The following is a 19,830-nucleotide window of genomic DNA, read 5'->3' as shown; positions in this document are numbered from 1 at the left end:
CTATAGTTTGGTACAATATTAGTTGGTCGGTTAACTATCTCCCAATAAGGGCATAACAAAGTGATGCAGTATGATTACTTAACCCCCACTAGTTTCTTACTCTTCTTATATTTCCTTCATACGGCTAAGCGGGTAATGGTACAATAATTTGCCCCCCAAATTATATAAGGATAAACTATTACGAGATGATTCAATAATTCGGAACGAATTTTAGTCTTGTATTTCACACGTTCCGTCTTATGTTGGTAATCAGCAGAAGGCTGAAATATCTATGTAAATCTTTTATGCAATTTCGGTACTGCATGAGTCAAAATCCTGAGTTTAGCACCTTTAAATGCAATTATCAAATCATATCCTCTTATTCAAATCAAATCATATCTCCAAAATCTGAGATCCGTAGGTATCAAATCAAATCATATCCTCTATTCAGGTCTCTTTGTATACACGGTCTGATTATTGCCTTCAATCCCTAACGTTCAAATTTTGGTCTCTAAATTCATTAGGATTTGTCATCTCTCAAGTATTCTTCAAATCATCTTAATACATCAATCTCAAATTACACGGAAGCGAGGAATAATTTGTGGAAGTTTCTTTTCCTTATATTTTAAGTTGAAACATTTACATCCTTGACTAAACTTTTTATGAGTTCCGAGACTAATAAAAAGGGATGTGCTATTTACACATCTCATTTTACTTCTCACACACCCTTTGATAATTTATGTTCGTTGATCTTCTTCAATTCATTTGATCCGACGACCAAAAATTAAAAAGGTGTGTGAGAAGTAAACTGGGGTGTGTGGATATCACACCCCAATAAAAATTAAGAGCCAAATAGTTTCACCATTACATGAATGGGAGTTGGGAAATTAGCTATTGATCTCAATTGAGTGAGAGCTACTTATATAATGCATGTACATCGTTATTGTGGTATTTCATGATAATTTTGTAATAGTATGTGTTGAAAACTTACACATGTCATTGTATCATTAACGTTAACTAACCAGCCAAATACTTTACATACAAAATGAGGCGAATCTGACATCCCATCGTTAGTTACTAGACTAATCTTAGAAAACAAGCGAAGGTGATTTTAATAGCTCGAAGCTATTGGCGAAGCTTTTTAAATTAACTACGTTTGGTGGCCTCTTCCAAAATTTTAATCCCATCACCCACTAGTCCTATTTCTCACTTACATTATAATCTCACCCACCATAAAAAATTTAAAATTTAAAATACTATTTCATAACTCACCATTATTTTTAAAATAACCTCTAATATATGTAAATTCTTTTTAAACTTTTAGAAGAATAAATATTAATATGTTTTTTTTAGTAAGAACCATTGTTCCCTTCTTGAATCGCAGCATCACACCTCCATTACCCTAATCGCACCCACACTCCCAAGTAATCAAAACCTTTGACACCTACTTGGTGACATCTCCTTTGAGAAGAGAGAAGAATCGAAGGGGAGGAGAGAGGGGGAATGAGAGAGAAGGGGGAGAAAGAGAAATAGGGGACAAAGAGAGCAAAACGGCCAAAGAGAGATGATAAAGGGAGGGGGAATAGGGTAGGGGCATTACGAGTTATATGTTTATATATTAGTTATATGTAAATAGTAGTGTTTTGTCACATTGACAAAATGCATATGTAATATCAATTGTAACTCCAATATACTCCACTTTGGAGATTAATGCATATACAACAAATTTCTCAAATGTTGTCTTATATATTTTTGGTATGTACCATGTTCAATCAACTTGACATCAGAGCAGTTCGCTCTTGGTGGCCTATGTGTTTTAATTTGTGCCCACTTTTTCTTAATATCATGCCCTAAGTGTTCAGTTAGGGTTTGTGTTGTCGTAATTTCCTTTGTTAGACAAAAATGTGAACAAGGTTGTACATGAACACTAATCTACTAGAGTTGTCGTGAACTACAATCTGCTATAATGTCGTGAATAGCATTTCTGCTACAGTGCATGCTACAGTGTTTCTCGTAAATTGTCTCAATTCCACTGTGTATCTTATGTGCCGTCATTGTTCGTGTTTTAGCTAAATGACTCAATATAATTATAGTGTTATTATGCACCTTGCTAGATCAAAGATGTGGATAATTGATATTGGGGCCACTGATCATGTGACTGGTGACCCTAGAGTGTTTGATGAGTTACTTGATTATGTTTGTGATCCGTATATTACAAGTGCAACTAGAGCACCTTCACCTGTGAAGGGTGAAGGCATTATGTCTCTTACTTCGTAACATCAAGCTTGTTGCTGGAGAAGAAAGTCAATTTATTGCTTATGTAGCTTACCCCTTAGACCTTTTTGAAGAAGGTTCTGTTACTAACATGTTTACTTCCATTGTAGGTAATGTGTTTGGGTTAAAGGCCTTGCGTGCTCCGTTTGGAGGATTTGTGGATCCCTCATGCTTATGTTAAAACTTTCCAAGGCCCGCCTCATGGTATCCAAGTTGAGAGAGATAAATTGAACAAGTATGGCCGCCCTCTATTGGGATGTACTATAAAACCAAAATTGGGGTTATCCGCTAAGAATTACGGTAGAGCAGTTTATGAATGTCTATGCAAGATGATGAGAATATTAATTCCCAACCATTTATGCGTTGGAGACCTGTTTCCTATTTTGTGCCAAAGCAATTTATAAAGCACAGGCTAAAATAGATGAATCAAATGGCATTACTTGAACATTACTGTAGGTATATGCAAAGAGATGATCAAAATAGTTGTATTTGCCATAGAATTAGGGGACCTTATCACTGATCCATGCTCTACTTGTTCCTAACTGTAAGTGCAATCTTTTGTTAGTAATAAAACTACTTGATACCTATATTGTTCCGCTCACTTTTACTCCATGTATTGTTATTTTCAAGATCTTAAAACTCAGAAGATATTTGGTTGTGGTAAAAGAATTGGGGGTTTGTACATCTTGACTATAAAGGATAAAATGGTTTCAAGTTCAAGTAATCATCAAATTTTAAATGTCAAAGTGGATACAAACATCAAATTTGTTTGTGACATCGAGATATTCATCATTCAATTATTTACTTCACCTATTTCCTTCTTTGTTTCGCACTTGCAGTGGTTCAGAGTTCAAGTGTGAAACATGTGTCATGGCTAAGATATATTGTGTTTCCTTTCGTTGCTTTGTTCCTTTTATTGATTACTGTACTCGATTAACTTTCTTCATTGAAATGGTGTCTACTCAGTTTCAGACTAAAGTTAAGATTTCAAGTCTGATAATGGGAGAGTACATAAATCACACTTTGGCATGCTTATTTCGAGACCAGGTTGTTATTCACCAGATAACTCCTTTGTTTACACCCTAACAAAATGGTGTGTATGAACAGAAGAATCGTTAAATAATGGAGGGTACTCACTCCTTGATGTTGGATAAGTTTGTTTCTAATCATATATCGGGCCATGTTATTTTAACTATTGTGTATTTATCAATCGTGTTCCAAGTAGGGTTTTGGATTTTTATACATCGCTTGATGTGCTTCAAAAACATGTCTCTTATGTCTCTATATCCAAACTTTCTTCAAAGGTGTTTGAGTGCATGGCTTATGTGTATATCTACTCTCATCAACGAAGTAAACTTGATACATATACTTTCCGATGTGTGTTTATTGGGTATGCTAATAATCAGTAAGGCTATAAGTGTTATCATCCTCCGACCAAAAAACTTATATTACCACGAATGTTACCTTCCACGAGAAAGTTTCGTATTTTGTGAAGCCTTCTTCTGACTCTTCACTTCAGGAGGACATGAGGTGTGAAGTGTGGAGTTAAAGAGATGGCACGGATGATGTGTTGCAGGCCAAATTGGAGACAGGACCTTTTTAGCTGCACGACATAGACCAAACAACCATAGATAATAACTTGGCGACTGTCATTCCTAAGCTCTCTAATGACCCGTTAGAATTACCCAATGACCAATCACTCATGTGTGATGCCACGAGTCTCTGTCTATTAATGATCGGTTACCTAAGGTTGATATGTCTAATAAGTTGTCTGCTTATGTTTCACCCAGTGATGATTCTTCATATGATTTGGTACAAGTTGGCGACATGCAGAAAGTAAATTTTTATCTCTTTTACTTATCAGTTGCCTCAACGAGCTAATCATGGAAAATTTAAAGTACAATGTGAGCCTAACATGCATGCCAAAGATAAGTATCCTATCAATAATTATGTGTCTATGCATCATTTCAAAATCATATGCATGATACACATGTCAGCTATCTGGTGTATCTATTCCAACAAAATTGCAGGATGCATTGTTTAACCCTAAATATGTTAATGTCATGAATGTTGAGATGGAAGCTCTAGAAAAGAATTACACTTGGGAAGATGAGTGTTCACTATTAAGCACAAAACATATAGTTCTATTGACAGGTACAAAGCGAGATTAGTTGCTATAAGTTATACACAAACCCTTGGTGTGTACTATCAGGAGACTTTTGCTCATGTTGCTAAACTTAATATTATGCGTGTCCTTATGTTCTTAACAACAAACCAGGATTTGCCCTAGTTTGATGTTAAGATGGTGTGTGTAGATTGCAAAAGGCTCTGTATGGTTTAAAACAATCTCCTAGAGCATGGTTTGGGAGGTTTGCAAGTTCATGCAAAGAAATTTGGGTATTCCAGAGCCATTCAGATTGTACTTTATTTCTGAACCAACGAAATGGTAACCTAACCGCATTGATTATTTATGTTGATGACATGATAGTGACTGGTGATGATCAGAATGAGGTACACCGTATCCAAAAGTACCTAGACATTGAAATTGAGATGAAGGAATTGGGTGAACTGAAGTATTTTCTTAGAATCAAGGTTGCACGATCCAAACATGGTATTTTTATGTCTAAACAGAAGTATGTTCTTGATTTGTTAGCTGAAACAGGTATGTTAGATTGCAAACCTTTTGATACTCCGATTGAGCAAAATCATCGTCTGAGCTTATTTTTGGATCAAATTTCTACTCATAAGGAACAGTATCGAAGGCTTATGGGGAGATTAATTTATTTGTCTCACAGTCACCTTGACATTGCTTTTGCAATTAGTGTGGTAAGTCAGTTTATGCAATCGCCTACTGAAGCTCATTGGGCGGGTTCTACCACTAACTGACGGTCTCCATCTGGATACTTTACTTTTGTGGGTGGTAATCTGGTTACTTGAGAAGTAAGAAACAAAATGTGGTTGCTAGGTGAAGTGCAAAAGCTGAGTTTCGTGGTATATATCATGCTGTATGTGAGCTGATGTGGTTGAAAAAATTGTTGAGAGATCTCAAGTTTGAACGGTGCTATGAAACTCCATTGTGATGACAAGGCTATTATTAAGATTGCTCATAATATAATGCAACATTGTTAAACAAAACATGTGGAGATTGATCGCCATTTCCACAAGGAAATATGGATGCTAGAATTATTGTTTTTCCATTTGTGGGGTATGAAGATCAACATGTTGACGTGCTTACTAAGGTTGTGTCTAGTAGTGTTTTTTCCATCTCACTTGACAAGTTGGGCATGCGTGACATCTTTGCTCCAACTTGAGGAGGAATGTCACGAGTTATATGTTTATATATTAGTTAAGTATAAATCGTTGTCTTTTGGTTCACATCGATGAAGTATATATGTAATACTAATATAACTCCTATATATACTCCACTTTGAAAATTAATGCATATAGAAGAAATCTTTATATTACAATATCTAAATTGTAGAACGCGTTTAGTTCTTCGCAAATAAAGTATTAATGTATTGGCTGGGGCTTGCTTCCAGCGCCTTTAATGGTAAAGCACTTTACCAATGTTTGAATCTTGTTCTTCCTGTGCACTTGAATCATGGCCTATTAGTATGTCTCATATCTCTCCACCATGGTTGTTTGCAAAGCTCAAATCCGTCTTCACTTTGACTTCTCTTCCGACCTTTTTGTACACAAAAGCATTTGCAATTAACACATAAACACACAAATTTAATGTGCTCAAAACTGCCAGCACCCAATAGAAGTAATCGAGGTGAGCCCGATTGATATTTTCACCAAGCCATTTGTCACCATTTCTTGAGGTAATTAACTCCGCAACAGATATAATCCAATTGCTAATGAAGCTGCCAACTCCTACAACACTCATAGACGTTGCCGCTCCGATGCTTCTCATTTGCTCCGGCATTTCATCGTAGAACAATTCTTGAAGTCCAACCGTGGCGAATGCATTTGCGAGGCCAAGAATCAAGTATTGTGGGAGTAACCACCATACCCTCATTGGTACTATTGCTTTAGGTTTATCAATGAGATTGTAGTCTTTTGCAATGTTGAGCCTTTTGGCCTCTACTAGAGCCGACACAACCATAACAAGTATGGATAGAACTAGCCCAATGCCGATTCTTTGTAGCACAGTAATACCCGAGGGGTGTCCCGTATATTTTCGGGCTATTGGGACAAAAAACCGGTCGTAGATTGGAACGGCGATTAGGATTGCAATGCCAACGAGGCCTTGAAGTGATGCCGCAGGAACCTGGAAATGGGGACCGATCGATCGGATGGTTGTGCTACTTTGTTTGGTGAAGAAGGTGTGAAGTTGGGCTTCAATTACGCCAAACATTAGGCAACTCAACCATAGGGGGATGAGTCGGAGGACGAGCTTCACTTCTTCCACTTGATTGAGAGAGCATAGCCTCCATGGATTTCTAGGTATCGTTGATGCATCTAGTTCGTCTATGATCATTGCCTTGTCCAAGCATCTGCATTATTTTTTGTTTTCATTACGCAACATAAGCTTGTTATTTACCATTGTTGAGAATATGAATCTCGCATCCGGAAAATTAGAGCCAAATGGACTAGCTATGTACTTTTACTATAGGAAAAATGGGGAAAAACAGCCATGGAAAAAAGAATGTAATCTATGAATGCACGTGGACACCCTAACTAGATGTTCGGACGTCTCCGTCATCTATGACTATATATCTGTATCTTTCTATATAACCTAAAATTGTTTAGTCATTGACTAAGTGATTATAATCAATGAATGCATGTGGACAATACAGAGATTCAGCAGACAAGCATCGAGCTAGACGTACACACACGACAAAGGAAGCAGCTGATCAATACATTTAGAGTTTTGAGTTTAGGACAACAGAGGTTCGGACGTCTAAGTTTTCTGTTAACCATCTATGACTATATATATCTATATCCTTCTACATAACCTAAAATTGTTTAGTAATTGACCAAGTCATTATTTTATGTGTCCGTTATGCTCAAATGAACGACAAAAATGTGATAAATTATGATCAACTGTTAATCCAAAGATCAAAAATCTGTGTTTCTCATTTACCTGCCCAATAAATTAATCCAACCCATTGAAATGATTAGAGGCTCCTTGTTGCTCAAATGACCCTTTGGTTAGCACTCATACGAGTAAGATTCTCTCCCCTCTTTTTTTCCCTACCCTTCCCTCCCCTCCGATTTGAACGGTCACGGTTAAGCCACGTTAATATCTTATATTAATTTTTTATAGAAAGAGAAAGACAAAATAGAGAATGTAAGAGAAAGGGATGAAAAGAGGAGGGAAGAGAATCCTAGTCCGCACTGATACAGTGTATATATGTCCATATGTATGATCTTGATGTCGCATTAGAATTCATATCGAATAATGAAATTTTATATTACATTTCCATCATGATCATTGTATAGTTTTAACAATTGAAAATATTTCTAATCTGTTTATTTGTTACATTCGAGAATCGTGAATATATCATAATCATACATTTTCGCTCCATATTTCCTTAACACATAGATTAACCCTAACGGTTTCCGTTATTAAAATTATATGACTAATAGATTTTCAATTGTGCTGATCTTTTATATGAATTTATTTTTAAAGAAAGAATCGAAAAATGAACGATTTGAATCATGAGAGCACATTATAAACATGAAAGAGTAGTACTTTATGCAATATTAAGTTTGTACCTGAGTTGATTAGTACGAGCCACAACTAGAGGCTGCGACTGACCTTGTAGCAGGGCTTCACCTTGTCATCTCCATAATAAACACACTCGCAATTGAGTGCCTTATTGACATGCCATTTCCGAGCTGCTGCAACGAGCACTTGTACCACCATAGTAAAAGGGCTCCCTGGAGGCATTTGCTCCCTGTACCTCTTAGTTCCCACCAAAAAAGATACTAGTGACACCACCAAAACCCCTGCCAATATTCCAAACCCTAATCCCCACCCAATATTATCCTACAAGTGTGGTAATTTCGATTAATTAGTGTACAGGACTAATTAATTTATCAACATAAAAAAAATCTAGTTACCTTTTTTTTGTGATATTTTATATTAGTATTTGAAATATCCTTATTAAATTATAAACTATTAATTATATAATATGCCATGTCGCTTTTAATTTCGTGACATGTTTGGTTTTCTTACTAAGTTTTCATGTCACTGTGATAATATTTCTTTCTTTAAAATTCTATATTTGTTGCTTCTGATGTTGTAGATATCAACTTGTATGATATTTCTTTGCACACCTCCACCTTAATTTAAACACGTTTGCACGCATGTGTCTTTGCTTCTCTCAATACTAATTCTAGTTGTCATTGGAGAGAAGAAAAAGGTGATTAGTGACCACTCTATTATGGTGACTTTCCAAAGTTATTAGCTAGACGTGTTCTCCTTTGTGGCCATGCAATTGACCTCTTGCTTCAACTAGGTGACTAAGCCAATAGGTGTTGCATGCACAGTATTAGCTCTCCTCATCTTTACACGCATGAGCTTATTGAAGAACTAGCTAGATCCATTGGTTTCAAGCCTTGCCACGTCACACCATCCAATCGAATTATAACGGTAGCCGCCGTTGTGTTGTATGAATAGGAGCTTTACTCCATTGTTTTTGGAGCATGTAAAATAAGGCAGCATGCAATATGAGACTTCACGTAGATTCTATGTGTATATATATATGTATTTATACAGAGAGAGATTAGAAAAGAAAATAGTAGAATATACATGACATTGGTTGTGATCAAGTTCGTAGAGCTTGGAACTTGGATGGATTGGAACACTAAGGCTCTAGTTTCGTATTGGAGGTAGGGGTTTTTCGGGAAACTTATCATTATTAGGGTATTTGTCTTGTTTAAACTTTGTGAAATATGTGTTATATACTTGGTATATTTAGAACTAATATAATTGTTTATATTCGAATTTTGATATATTATTGTTAATTTTGATAATGTGGATATTGTGATAGCGCTGATTTTATAATTTGTGTTTGGTAAACTTAGATTAGTATTGTTTTTAATACAAAATAAAAGATTCAACAAAAAGAAAGAGGGACACAAAATTCAATAAAAGTCAACAAGGTATTTCATTCAGAAAAATGCTAAGGAAACTCTCTTAAAGTGGAACTTTTCATGGACTCTATCGCCTTACAGTTTAATATCAATTATCATGTCAACATTATAAAACATAATGTTAAAAACATGACGTAGAAGATGGGCAATAAAAAATTACACTTTTAAGAAAGTCTCTTTGACATTTCTCTTTCATGAATATACAAGTTAGTAGTGTATTCACAATTATTGACCAAACAAAATAGCTTATTCAACAATTTGAAGTACGTTTTTATTTTTATGTACTATTATAATCTAAATACTTTCGGGAGGGTGTGGGAATCTAAAAGTAGTTATTACCTGGAGATATACGACTCCTAGTGTGGCAGAAGTGGCACCAAATACCACCCCAAGTACCACCAGTTGAAGAAGGAGCTCTTGACCTTTATCTCTTCAGGCGTGTTCTCATCGAACTGGTCTGCTGCAAATGTTTGCACGCATGGCTTCTGCCCACCTTCAGCCACCGATAAAATGTACAGCGCCACAAAGAACACTACTCGGCCACTTTGTGAAGGAATTATTGAGACGGACAGAGTCAAAAGAACCATGCCCTACAATATGATATATAAGCCATGAACACAACTACACAAATATATCTATCCAATCAAACTTGATTAATGTTTTCTTGTCAAATAAACTGGCTACGTTCTATCCATATTATAATTGAAACTGTAAATCTGAACACATTTAGGATACGGCTTTCTAACTTATGTAACAGTTCAGATCATAGTTACCAAATACGGAGTAGGGTTCAAATTCGATGTTCGGTTTTTTCTAAATTCGTTAAAGAATGTAAATTGGCATTAAGTATAATCTTTTTGTTATTGTATAGTATTAAATATTGTAAAAAGCTAGCTAAATAACTTATCATCTCATACAACATTCTCTATTTTAACAAACAATATAATAATTTATGAGATCTTCAATTAGTACCTCACATATTATTAAATACACACTACAAAATTTATTACTACATGACCTATATATATACTATAACATGAATTGACTATTTAGGTTTCATAAGATTTAAAAATAATATAAATTCTTTTAATACGCCAAATTAATTTCAACATGTATATAAGATCATTTTTCATCAAACTTTCAAAGCCACTTTTCACCCTCAATTGTAGAACAAAACCGTAAAAAGAATTAATATGCAGAAGTACACTAGGTGAGTAGAAACCAAAAAGCTATGATGAATATGATATGAAGCACACAATAATCTATTCAATTTCATATCCTGCAATATACCAGAATGATTAATACAAACTCACAAAGCATGAGGTGAGAAACGCAGACGCAAATTGTTATTTAAGACGAAGACTTAAAGATTTTTTGGAAACTTGGGGTCTTTATATTGATTTTGACATAGGTGTGTGCGTCTGAGGATAGTCTAAGTAAGAAAATGAAGTGTATTATGATGTTAGGGAGACAAAATTTAGAGATAAAATTTGCAAACTAAATGATCTATCATTAGAACATGTTTATCATCGGTTAACTAATATACCAAGAGTAATGCTAGGGAGACTAAATTGGCAAACTAAATGATATGTCATCAATAGGATTGAACATGTTTATCAATGCTTAAGTAATAAATCAATCATCACCTTTCATATCCTTTAGTTTCCAATATCTAGTTTACAAATTTAGTTTTCATAGCATTACCCATAAAGGGATCATTAACTTTCATATCCTTTAGTTTAATTAAGTCTCCCTAACATTAATCTTAATTTTTTTATTTTTTTGTCAACAAGAGATTCATTGAAAAGGAGACGAAGCTCCAAAACAAGTACAAAGCCAAGACAGCACGGCTAGAGAACAAACAGAAAGGAAAGACAAACTAGGGCACGACACCCACCATGTGAACAAGGAAGGATAACAAGACTTGAAGCGAAGCTTCAGTTGCCTTCCCTGAACACCAAGACCTAATGCCTAATGTGGACATGGTAGACCATCGTTAGATAAAATATGGACGAGAGCGGATGGGGGTCTGGTCACCCAGACTTCCGGACACATCCTTCTTTTACATTGTGAAGCAACCCAGTCGACTACAGAATTCGCTTGGCAAGGGATCTAAAACCAACGAAGGAACTGGAACCTATGACTGAAATTACGAATCTGATTGAGGATAGGGAAAATGGTCCAACGAGATTGACGGGAGGAGTCGTTGATGCTCTGAACCAATGTCGTGGAATCAGATTCAAAAATCACCTTAGAGAACTTATTTTGCACTGCCAATTCCATGGCAAGAATGGCACATTTAGCCTCAGCTTCCAAGGAGGAGGCAAATGTGCCCTTGGCTGTTTTACCTATGATTAACTTCCCAAATGCATCTCGAACCACCACTCCAAAACCCAAGCACAGAGAAGCCTTAGACCACGAGGCATCACAATTGATCTTAACAATATTTGGCGGGGTATGAGTCCAACTTGGAAGACGTAGCAGGTTAATCCTGAGGAGAAGTAGGAATCGTGGAAACATTTATAAAATCATTGCAAGCTTCTATTGCCACTTTCATGGTTTTATAAGGAGAGGGTAGAACATTATTAAAACTTGCATGTCATCTAGCCTTCCAGATTTCCTAGCAAAGGAAAGAGATAGAAGATAAAACTTTAGGTAATGTCATACTTGAGTCATCTACCACCGAAGAGAGAGCGAACAACCATCTGTCAAAAGAAATGATGGATTGATGATCGATGCTATAGTTTAGCCCAGACGCGAACCAAACGGTAGAAGTCCACACGCAGAGGAAAAGCATGCCTCAACAATTTTAGGCTCATTCTTACAAATGGGACCATCCATGGTCAGGAGACAATTGTTAGCAATCCTCTAGGAAAAAAAAGAACTTGATTTTAGGAAGAGTATCCATTTCCCAAATGAGTTTCCAGAATGCAGGATCCATACACAGAGATTGACCAGCATTATTGGTAGATAAGGTTTGGTTGTCCAAGGTAACTGTATGACAAAAGGCATAACCCAATTTAAAAGAGTAATCACCATTGAAGGACCACGGCCAAATAAGACGATCGGGGAAAGAAAGATCATCAAGGATGATACTCGCAATAGCCACAAATTCCACAGGAGAAAAAGATTGCGTATATCCCTCAAGTTCCAAGATCAATCTGAAACTGAAATAATAGCTCTTGCCACCGCAGTCACATTGTCCAGGATAGAACAAGTCGGGTGAAGTAGGCTATTTGGAGTGCTAGTAAGCCATTTATCTTGCCAGATGTAGACACATCTCCCATTACCAATTTGCCATCTGGCCAATTTGATAATGAAAGCCTAACCTTGCAAGAGGCTACTCCAAGCCTAAGAAGAACGACCTCCCTTGAAGGCATTTAAAGTGTCCCCCAAAGGAAAGTAGTGACCCCGCAGAATACGAGCCTAGAAAGCAATATGTTCAGCCATATGACTCCAAAATTTCTTAGCTAAGAGGGTCGTATTGTAGTCCAGAAGGCTTCGGAATCCAAGATCACATGCAAACTTAGAGGCACAAACAGCCGACAAATTTCACCGATGAATCTTACACTCATTATCCCTCTAACCCCACCAAAAAAAGGCCAGAAAGGCATCAGTATTGTGGCAGAAAGTGGCCAGGAACAAGAAACAATTCATAGGATAGTTAGGAATGGCCATGGCAATGGCTTTAATCAAAACATCACGACCAACCAAAGATAATGATGTCGATTTAAAACTCTGAATCTTAAGAGCGAAGATATTTCCCCGGGTTTGAGGTTTGGGGAATATTGAATAAAGTACATGCATCTTTAATGACAGTCTGAGGAGTATTTGTCAAGAAGAAAATGGAAGATTTCTGAAGATTAATAGTTTGGCCAGACGCCACGCAATACAAATCCAAATGTCTCAGCGGAGCATTGCAATTATCCTGATTAGCCTTAATAAAGAAAAACGAGTCATCTGTGAAAAATAAGTAAAAGAGCATCAGGCAAGAAAGGGTGAGAGAAATATCAGACATAGCACCTACCTCGCATTGATCAAAAATGAAGGATGAAAGAGCCTCAGTGATGAAGAGAAATAGGTAAGGAAATAACGAGTCACCCTGACATAGTCCTCTAGTCCTCTAGAAGGAATAAACTTCTCCCTACACTTGCTATTAAAATTGACAGAAAATGAGATCGTTCTTACGCAAGTCATAACCATATAAACCCATCTTATTTGAAATCCAATCGAAGTAGCACTGTTTCCAGAAAGTCTTATTCAACATTATCTTAGGCATTGTTCATATCAACTTTAAGACCCAACTTAAAATCCCAGATTGATTTTTTGCTCTTCAAATAATGGAAAACCTCATAAGCAACAAAAATATTATCTTGAATTTAACGTCCCAGGACGAAAGCACTATGGTGGTGAGAGATAAGGCCTAGGTCATGGGGTTTTAACCAATTTGTCATCAACTTGGAAAAAAATCTTGTACACAAAGTTGCAGAGGCTGATAGGATGAAATTGAGAGGTAAACTCAGGCACTTCCACCTTGGGAATAAGGACAATATTGGTATGGTTCATCTCCCAAAAAAGATTTCCACTGGAGGAGAATTCAGAGATGGCCCAGAGATAATATTATTAACAATCTCCCAACAAGTGTGGTAAAAATTCCCATGGAAACCATCAAGATCCGCAGCTTTAAGACACCCATTTGAAACACTGCAGATTTGATCTCCTACATGGTGAAAGGCATGACAAGATCGACATTAATTTGAGGAGTGACCACCTGCTTGAGACCAACAAAGGCATGATGAAGATTTATTGGCTCAGAAACCGAGAAGATAGTCATAAAATAAGCATCAATGTGATTTCTAATCTGACGATCTTCTTTCAACCAGACATCTTCATAATCTTTAAGCTTCATAATGCAATTTCTTTGGTGGAGCTGGATCGCAAATTGGTGGAAAAAGGCAATATTTTTGTCTCCATCACGCAGCCAGTTAATACGCGATCTTTGGAGCTAATAAAGTTCTTCATTTCTCCAAATCTCCCCTAGCTTCTTAGTGGTTGTTAAATGAACCTCATGTTTAGTGCTGGTTGAAATGATAAGGACCAAGAGCAACAACAGGAGCATATTGTATAATTAAGGGCCAATGATCGAAGCCAATTAAAGGGTCGTGGGATATCACCGTGTCAGGCCAACATTCCGTCCATAAAAGATTAGCAACGGCTCGATCCAACCTTTCCTCAATCTTCCCCTACTCTTCCCAATCTCTTTCCTAGGTGAGAATTGGACCACAGTACCCAAGGTCAATAAGAGCTTTTTGGTGCATGAAAAGTTTTAAATATCTGGTATGGCCATGATCCCAATCTCGTCCACCCTTTTTTTCATGCGCCCATGGTAGTTCATTAAAATCACCCACACAAAACCAAGGCATGCCAAGATCCGAGATGGAGGTTCCTACTTGCTCCCAAAAGATCTTTTTTTTTTTTTTTAATGGTTGTGAGGAGGACCATAAAACCATATGATATGGATGAGAGTAGTCGCCGACTTCTCTCAGATACATGTATCGATGACATAGTTATTGGCTGAGAGGATTTAGATGGTAGTACCATCTTTCCACCAAAGACATAACCCACCAAATCTACCTACTGCAGAAACAAAAAACAAATTACAAAAACCCAGGGAACGTCCCACTTTTTGGATACATCATTCTTACATTCTGTTTCAGATAAAAAATTTGAGGGCTTATTTATATGTAATTGCTCACAAAGAGCATCCACTGTCAAGTCTTGCCCAATCCCTTAACAGTTCCAAGCTAGGTAGATCACTTATCCCCCGTCGCTGCATCAGGCCAGCCACCAGTGCCCTGGAGAATGATGGAGTTCTCAAGACCCTTGAGAGCAGTGCTATCAATCTCATCTGGCAAGTGGGGAGAGGAAGCAATAGTATCCATATCATTTGAATCTTCGACCGAGGTAGTTAGTTTAGTTGTTGCCAAACAAAAAGACCGGCTCGATCCCGACAGAAGTTAGGACGACCACGAGCACAAGCATAAGTAGCCAGTCCTACATTCTTTGATAGCTTGGTTTCTTGTACCAAAGAAGGAGATAGCTGATTTTTCAGGAGTAAAGTTTTCTGCTTTTTTTACCCGAGTCCGCCTCACAAGTAGAGACCTTTCTCTTCTAAGCATTCCTGACAGGCATAGGATCCAAAGGTGGCTTTCCTAGATTTCCCAACATAAGACTTTGGCTAATAGTGGATATGGTCGGCCCAAGAATGGATCGAACTTCTATGACAGGAGCAGCATTTAGGTTCCTGGAGAAAAAGGTAGGGATTAGCAGTTATGGATTGATATTGATGGAAAATCCCACAAGGCTGAAAATTATAGATAGAGTCCCATTTGAGTAAAGGTGTTGAGACAGAAAATGATCCCCTTCAGGAAGATATGTTGTTGACTTAGGTAGGGTAGCAGGAGTTTGGGTGTAAAGAGTAAAAGCTGTTGACTTTGAGGTTGGTAAAAAAGTCATAGTTGAGTGAGATGACTCAGCAAACCAACTGAGAGTGTAAATATTTGTGGATGGTGGATATTTATTATTTATACATGAAGTCAAAGGCCGACAGGTTTAGAGAAAAACTAGAGTTGGTCTCCACATGGGTAGCCATACCTGACATTGGTTTTATAGGGGGGACATATGGCTCAGTAGGAGACAGACTGAGAGACGGAAAGTGTCCACCCTCAAAAACTTCCCGATGTGTCCAAGTGAAGATGACAGTAGCAGAAGCACCACCCAGCAGCGATTTCGATATAGACCCCAAGGAAGACCATGGCCCTCCTTTGGGGTAGAGTTCCAGCATTTTGCACCCACAAAATTATTTGAGCGGGAAGTAGCATGAGTGGGTCTTGGTGGTCGGACCTGCTCCCCTACCATAGCAGTTGAATAAGGATAATCGTTGTTGTCATTTAGCACTTCATGCTCACAATATTTGTCGAAATGACCAAGTCTTTTGCAAAGAAAGCAAAAATTTAAGAGGCATTCATATTTAAACATCACCCTTGTTCTTCCACCATCTCTTCTTTGAAGCCAAATCTCATTAGAAAGAGGTTTCCTTGCACCCACTTTAAGCCTTACTCAGGGAAGGTCACGGACTCCATCTGGGCATGCAAGAGGATCATCCATAACAGTGACTTCCCCAAAAGGATTCCCAAAGAGACGAGCATTTTTAGAGGAAAAATACTCCAGAAGCACACCATGCATGTGAACCTAGTAATAGATCCAGTAAGCTGGTATTTCCTCAAAGGTGAGGTGTGGTGGCCACTAGAACGGCAAAGCAGTCTCCAGCTATATTCCAAGGCCCATCATTAGGGACCCTATTGGATGCTGACTCTAAGGGTGTAGTGATGGTAAAGGTTGTGTCCGTACGAGCCGAGACTTTGAAGTAACCATACGGAGCCCAGAACCTCTTGATTAAGCCAATGGTAGTGCTCCAAGGAGGAGGACACTCCGCTATCAAAAAGCTAGTCAAACAAGTGCCAGACTTGACAATAGGGTAATTGGGTTTCCTATCCAAGTTAACTAGGAAGTTGTTTGTGTGCTCGTGAGTTTCATCCATGACTGCTATTTGACTAAGTGATGAGATATGGTTTAGCTTTAAAAAGATGGACAAAATAAATGGTTGGGTGGTTGGATTTAAAGATGAAATACTTGTGAGACAACATGGTGGAATCGACAGGGAAGAGACGAAAATTAAATGGATGTATCTAATCATAGGGAGCAAATATGTCAATTAAGGCTACAAAAATATTTTTTAGGAGACATTGATTTGAGAGGGAGTAAATTTTTCCTGGTGAGGGAGCTACGTGTACAAGATATGCAGCTAAATAATCGAGAAGACCAACTTCCAGATTGTGGAAATAATACCCGGATCTCTCACCTAAAGGAGAGATTGAGAGAAGACTAACGAGAAAAGAAAGATCCAAAGAGATTATGAACCAGGGTGGGGGCTGCGACAGGACAAGGTTAAAGCCTTTAGGTGGCCGGAGTAAATGAATGTGATGGATGGGAATAAAAATTAGAAGTGCAGGGATTTCATAAAGATGGTTGTTGGGAGTGATAAAGGATTTGACCGGAGTGGGTCTGAAGAAGATGATGAAACCAGATGAAACTGCTTGGTTTTCTAAAAGATTTGCATTTTGATATGGGCCTGCATATGGATGGAAAAAACAAAGTGAAGAGGGGAAAGGCAGATAGAGAGAGTAGATGGAAGAAACGAAGTGAAAAAGAAAAAGGAAGGTAAAGTTTGTTAAAGTGGGAAATTTGGAAGAGATGGGTGCGTATTAAACACTTCAAATTAAAAACCCTCCCTTCCTGAGAGTTTCTCCCTCCCTTCCTAAGAGTTTCTCCCTCCTTGGTTAGGGTTTCCATGAGCTGAAGAATCTCAGTCTCTCCCCAAACTCAAGAGTTAGCTCTGTTGCCGTGCTACCACTGTTTCTCATGACTAGATGAACAACCACTAATTTACCACCGAATCGCCAACGAACCGATTCATTGGTCTGGAGTCCAAACTTGCTTTCAAGTTTTTCAGGAAATGTTTATTGAGAACTCAGTGGCCGGCTCTATGTTAAGAGTCCAAGTTTGTTTCCAAACCTACACTACCTGGTGACAAGCTTTAGGCTTGCACAGGCCTGTAACTATAGGCTTTAATACAATGTCGAATTATTTTTAGATCGAAATCCCCACTCTAACGACACCGATATTATCCTCAACCTAATAATTACCACATGTCTAATCCGTCAGATTTGAGGTTTTACCACAAAAAATCTCGGTATTGGTTAGTGGGGTAATCCTATTTAAAGGCATTGCTTTTGTTTAACCCCCCCATTAGTGGGGTAATCCTATTTAAAGGCATTGCTTTTGTTTAAACCCCCCCGGGATGTGAGATAGCTAACACTTTCACCATATTCAACAACTTCGATTTAGATTCACAGTCCCGCAACATAAGTGAGTATCATATATATGTACTTACCAAAACTGAAACTCGGCACATACTAACTGGAAAAAAAAAATGCATTGACTTTCATATAATTTACCAGGAAATAGATGGTGATGGAGAAGACTATGGTTTTGAACCGACCAAAATATGAATCTGCAAGAAAGGCTCCGAGGACAGGGAAGACCGATGAGACACCAAGCCAGGTGTTAACATTCTTAGCCGCCGCGGCTAAGGGCTGGTCCAAAACATCTGTGAGGTACATGATGAGGTTACTTGCCAACCCATAGAATGCGAACTGCTGGGCCACCTCAACCACTGCAAATAAAATTTAATTAAGCAACTCATAAAAGGTGAAAATAAACTCCAAAATTTTCAGAAAACTTAATGAACTGAATACAAAATATTCATCGCGACAACAAAATTTCAAGTAATTGTGGGATTAAATAAAAAACAAGATGCTGAAAAAAAAAAAAAAAAAAACTGAAAAATAAGATGAACATAGAAGAAAATTTGATTGCTTACAGATGATGAAAATAGCAGCATTCCAGCCACCCCTACTGGGTTTTCCAGAAGCAATATTCATGATTGATGGTGTTTAGAGAGCTGAAATATTATTGGACCTCCTCATCAGGAGAGAAGAGTACTTGAAATTTATCTGGAAATGTGGTGGGTTTACATGAAATTTTTCTCGTTGACTTTCTACGGATCCTGTTTCCGAGCTCATATGCTATATATACCAAAGCTCAGGGGATGGATACTGTTCATTAACAGTGCCCATCCGGTTTTACCCCTCATTTTATTCATGATTTTTGGGCTTCGGTGGGGTGTATTATCCACACACTTCTTTTTACTTCTCACACACTATTTGTTAATTTATGCTCGTTAATCTTCTTCAGTTCATCTGATCCGATGATCGAAAACTAAAAAAATGTGGGAAAAGTAAAAAGAGGTGTGTGGATATCACACCTCTAAATTATAATCTTCTAAAAACCTTTTGTAGATTGCAGAGCCATTGGAGAGAGGACTTGTTGAGGACATTGAGAATGTATATATAAGCTACAGTGTTCATTTCTGCAATGCAGGTTGACTATAATTTCCTAGATTTGATTTATGCCTTCCATCGTGTTAAGTCGGTTAAATGTACATTTAATTTGGTTTTTGGGGTTAAATGTACATTTAATTTTGTTTCAGTTGTAACTATTTTTTTCTTTCTTTTTTTTCCTCATGATCCAAATTGTTTTATTTGCAGTGACTGTTCCTAGGAAAATGTGCTCTTATGGGATATTCTATATTCAAGTAATTATACAAATGAAGCACTGGGATGACTATCAATGGGAATACTAGACTAGCCATTTTTGTATATCAATGGCAAGGCATTTGACAATGTCTTTTCTATAAGTTACATAAACTTAGACAGCTTTTGTAAAAATATTTGCTCCATTTTCAACTTAATGTTTATCTTAGTTTTTGGTTATTTATATGTTAAAAAT

At 37.4% G+C, this 19,830-nt stretch overlaps 1 protein-coding gene across 1 annotated transcript; it reads right to left on the bottom strand.

Moving 5' to 3' along the window:
- Positions 1 to 5,643: 5,643 nt before the first annotated feature.
- Positions 5,644 to 19,055, bottom strand: LOC103952141 (protein NRT1/ PTR FAMILY 5.4). The gene is given in 7 exon segments (XM_018648664.2): positions 5,644 to 6,752; positions 7,978 to 8,036; positions 8,039 to 8,251; positions 9,700 to 9,749; positions 9,752 to 9,950; positions 18,438 to 18,655; positions 18,863 to 19,055. Coding segments are annotated over 7 exon segments (1,680 nt in total). The 5' UTR covers positions 18,924 to 19,055; the 3' UTR covers positions 5,644 to 5,872.
- Between the last annotated feature and the right edge of the window lie 775 nt (positions 19,056 to 19,830).

This window comes from the organism of the source record quoted next, unplaced genomic scaffold (assembly GCF_019419815.1).
Source record: "Pyrus x bretschneideri cultivar Hongxiangsu unplaced genomic scaffold, Pyrus_bretschneideri_v1 Contig24, whole genome shotgun sequence".
Lineage (NCBI taxonomy): Eukaryota > Viridiplantae > Streptophyta > Magnoliopsida > Rosales > Rosaceae > Pyrus > Pyrus x bretschneideri.
The sequence above is the reverse complement of the archived record's forward strand: the minus strand, read 5'-3'. Positions and strand labels throughout refer to the sequence as shown.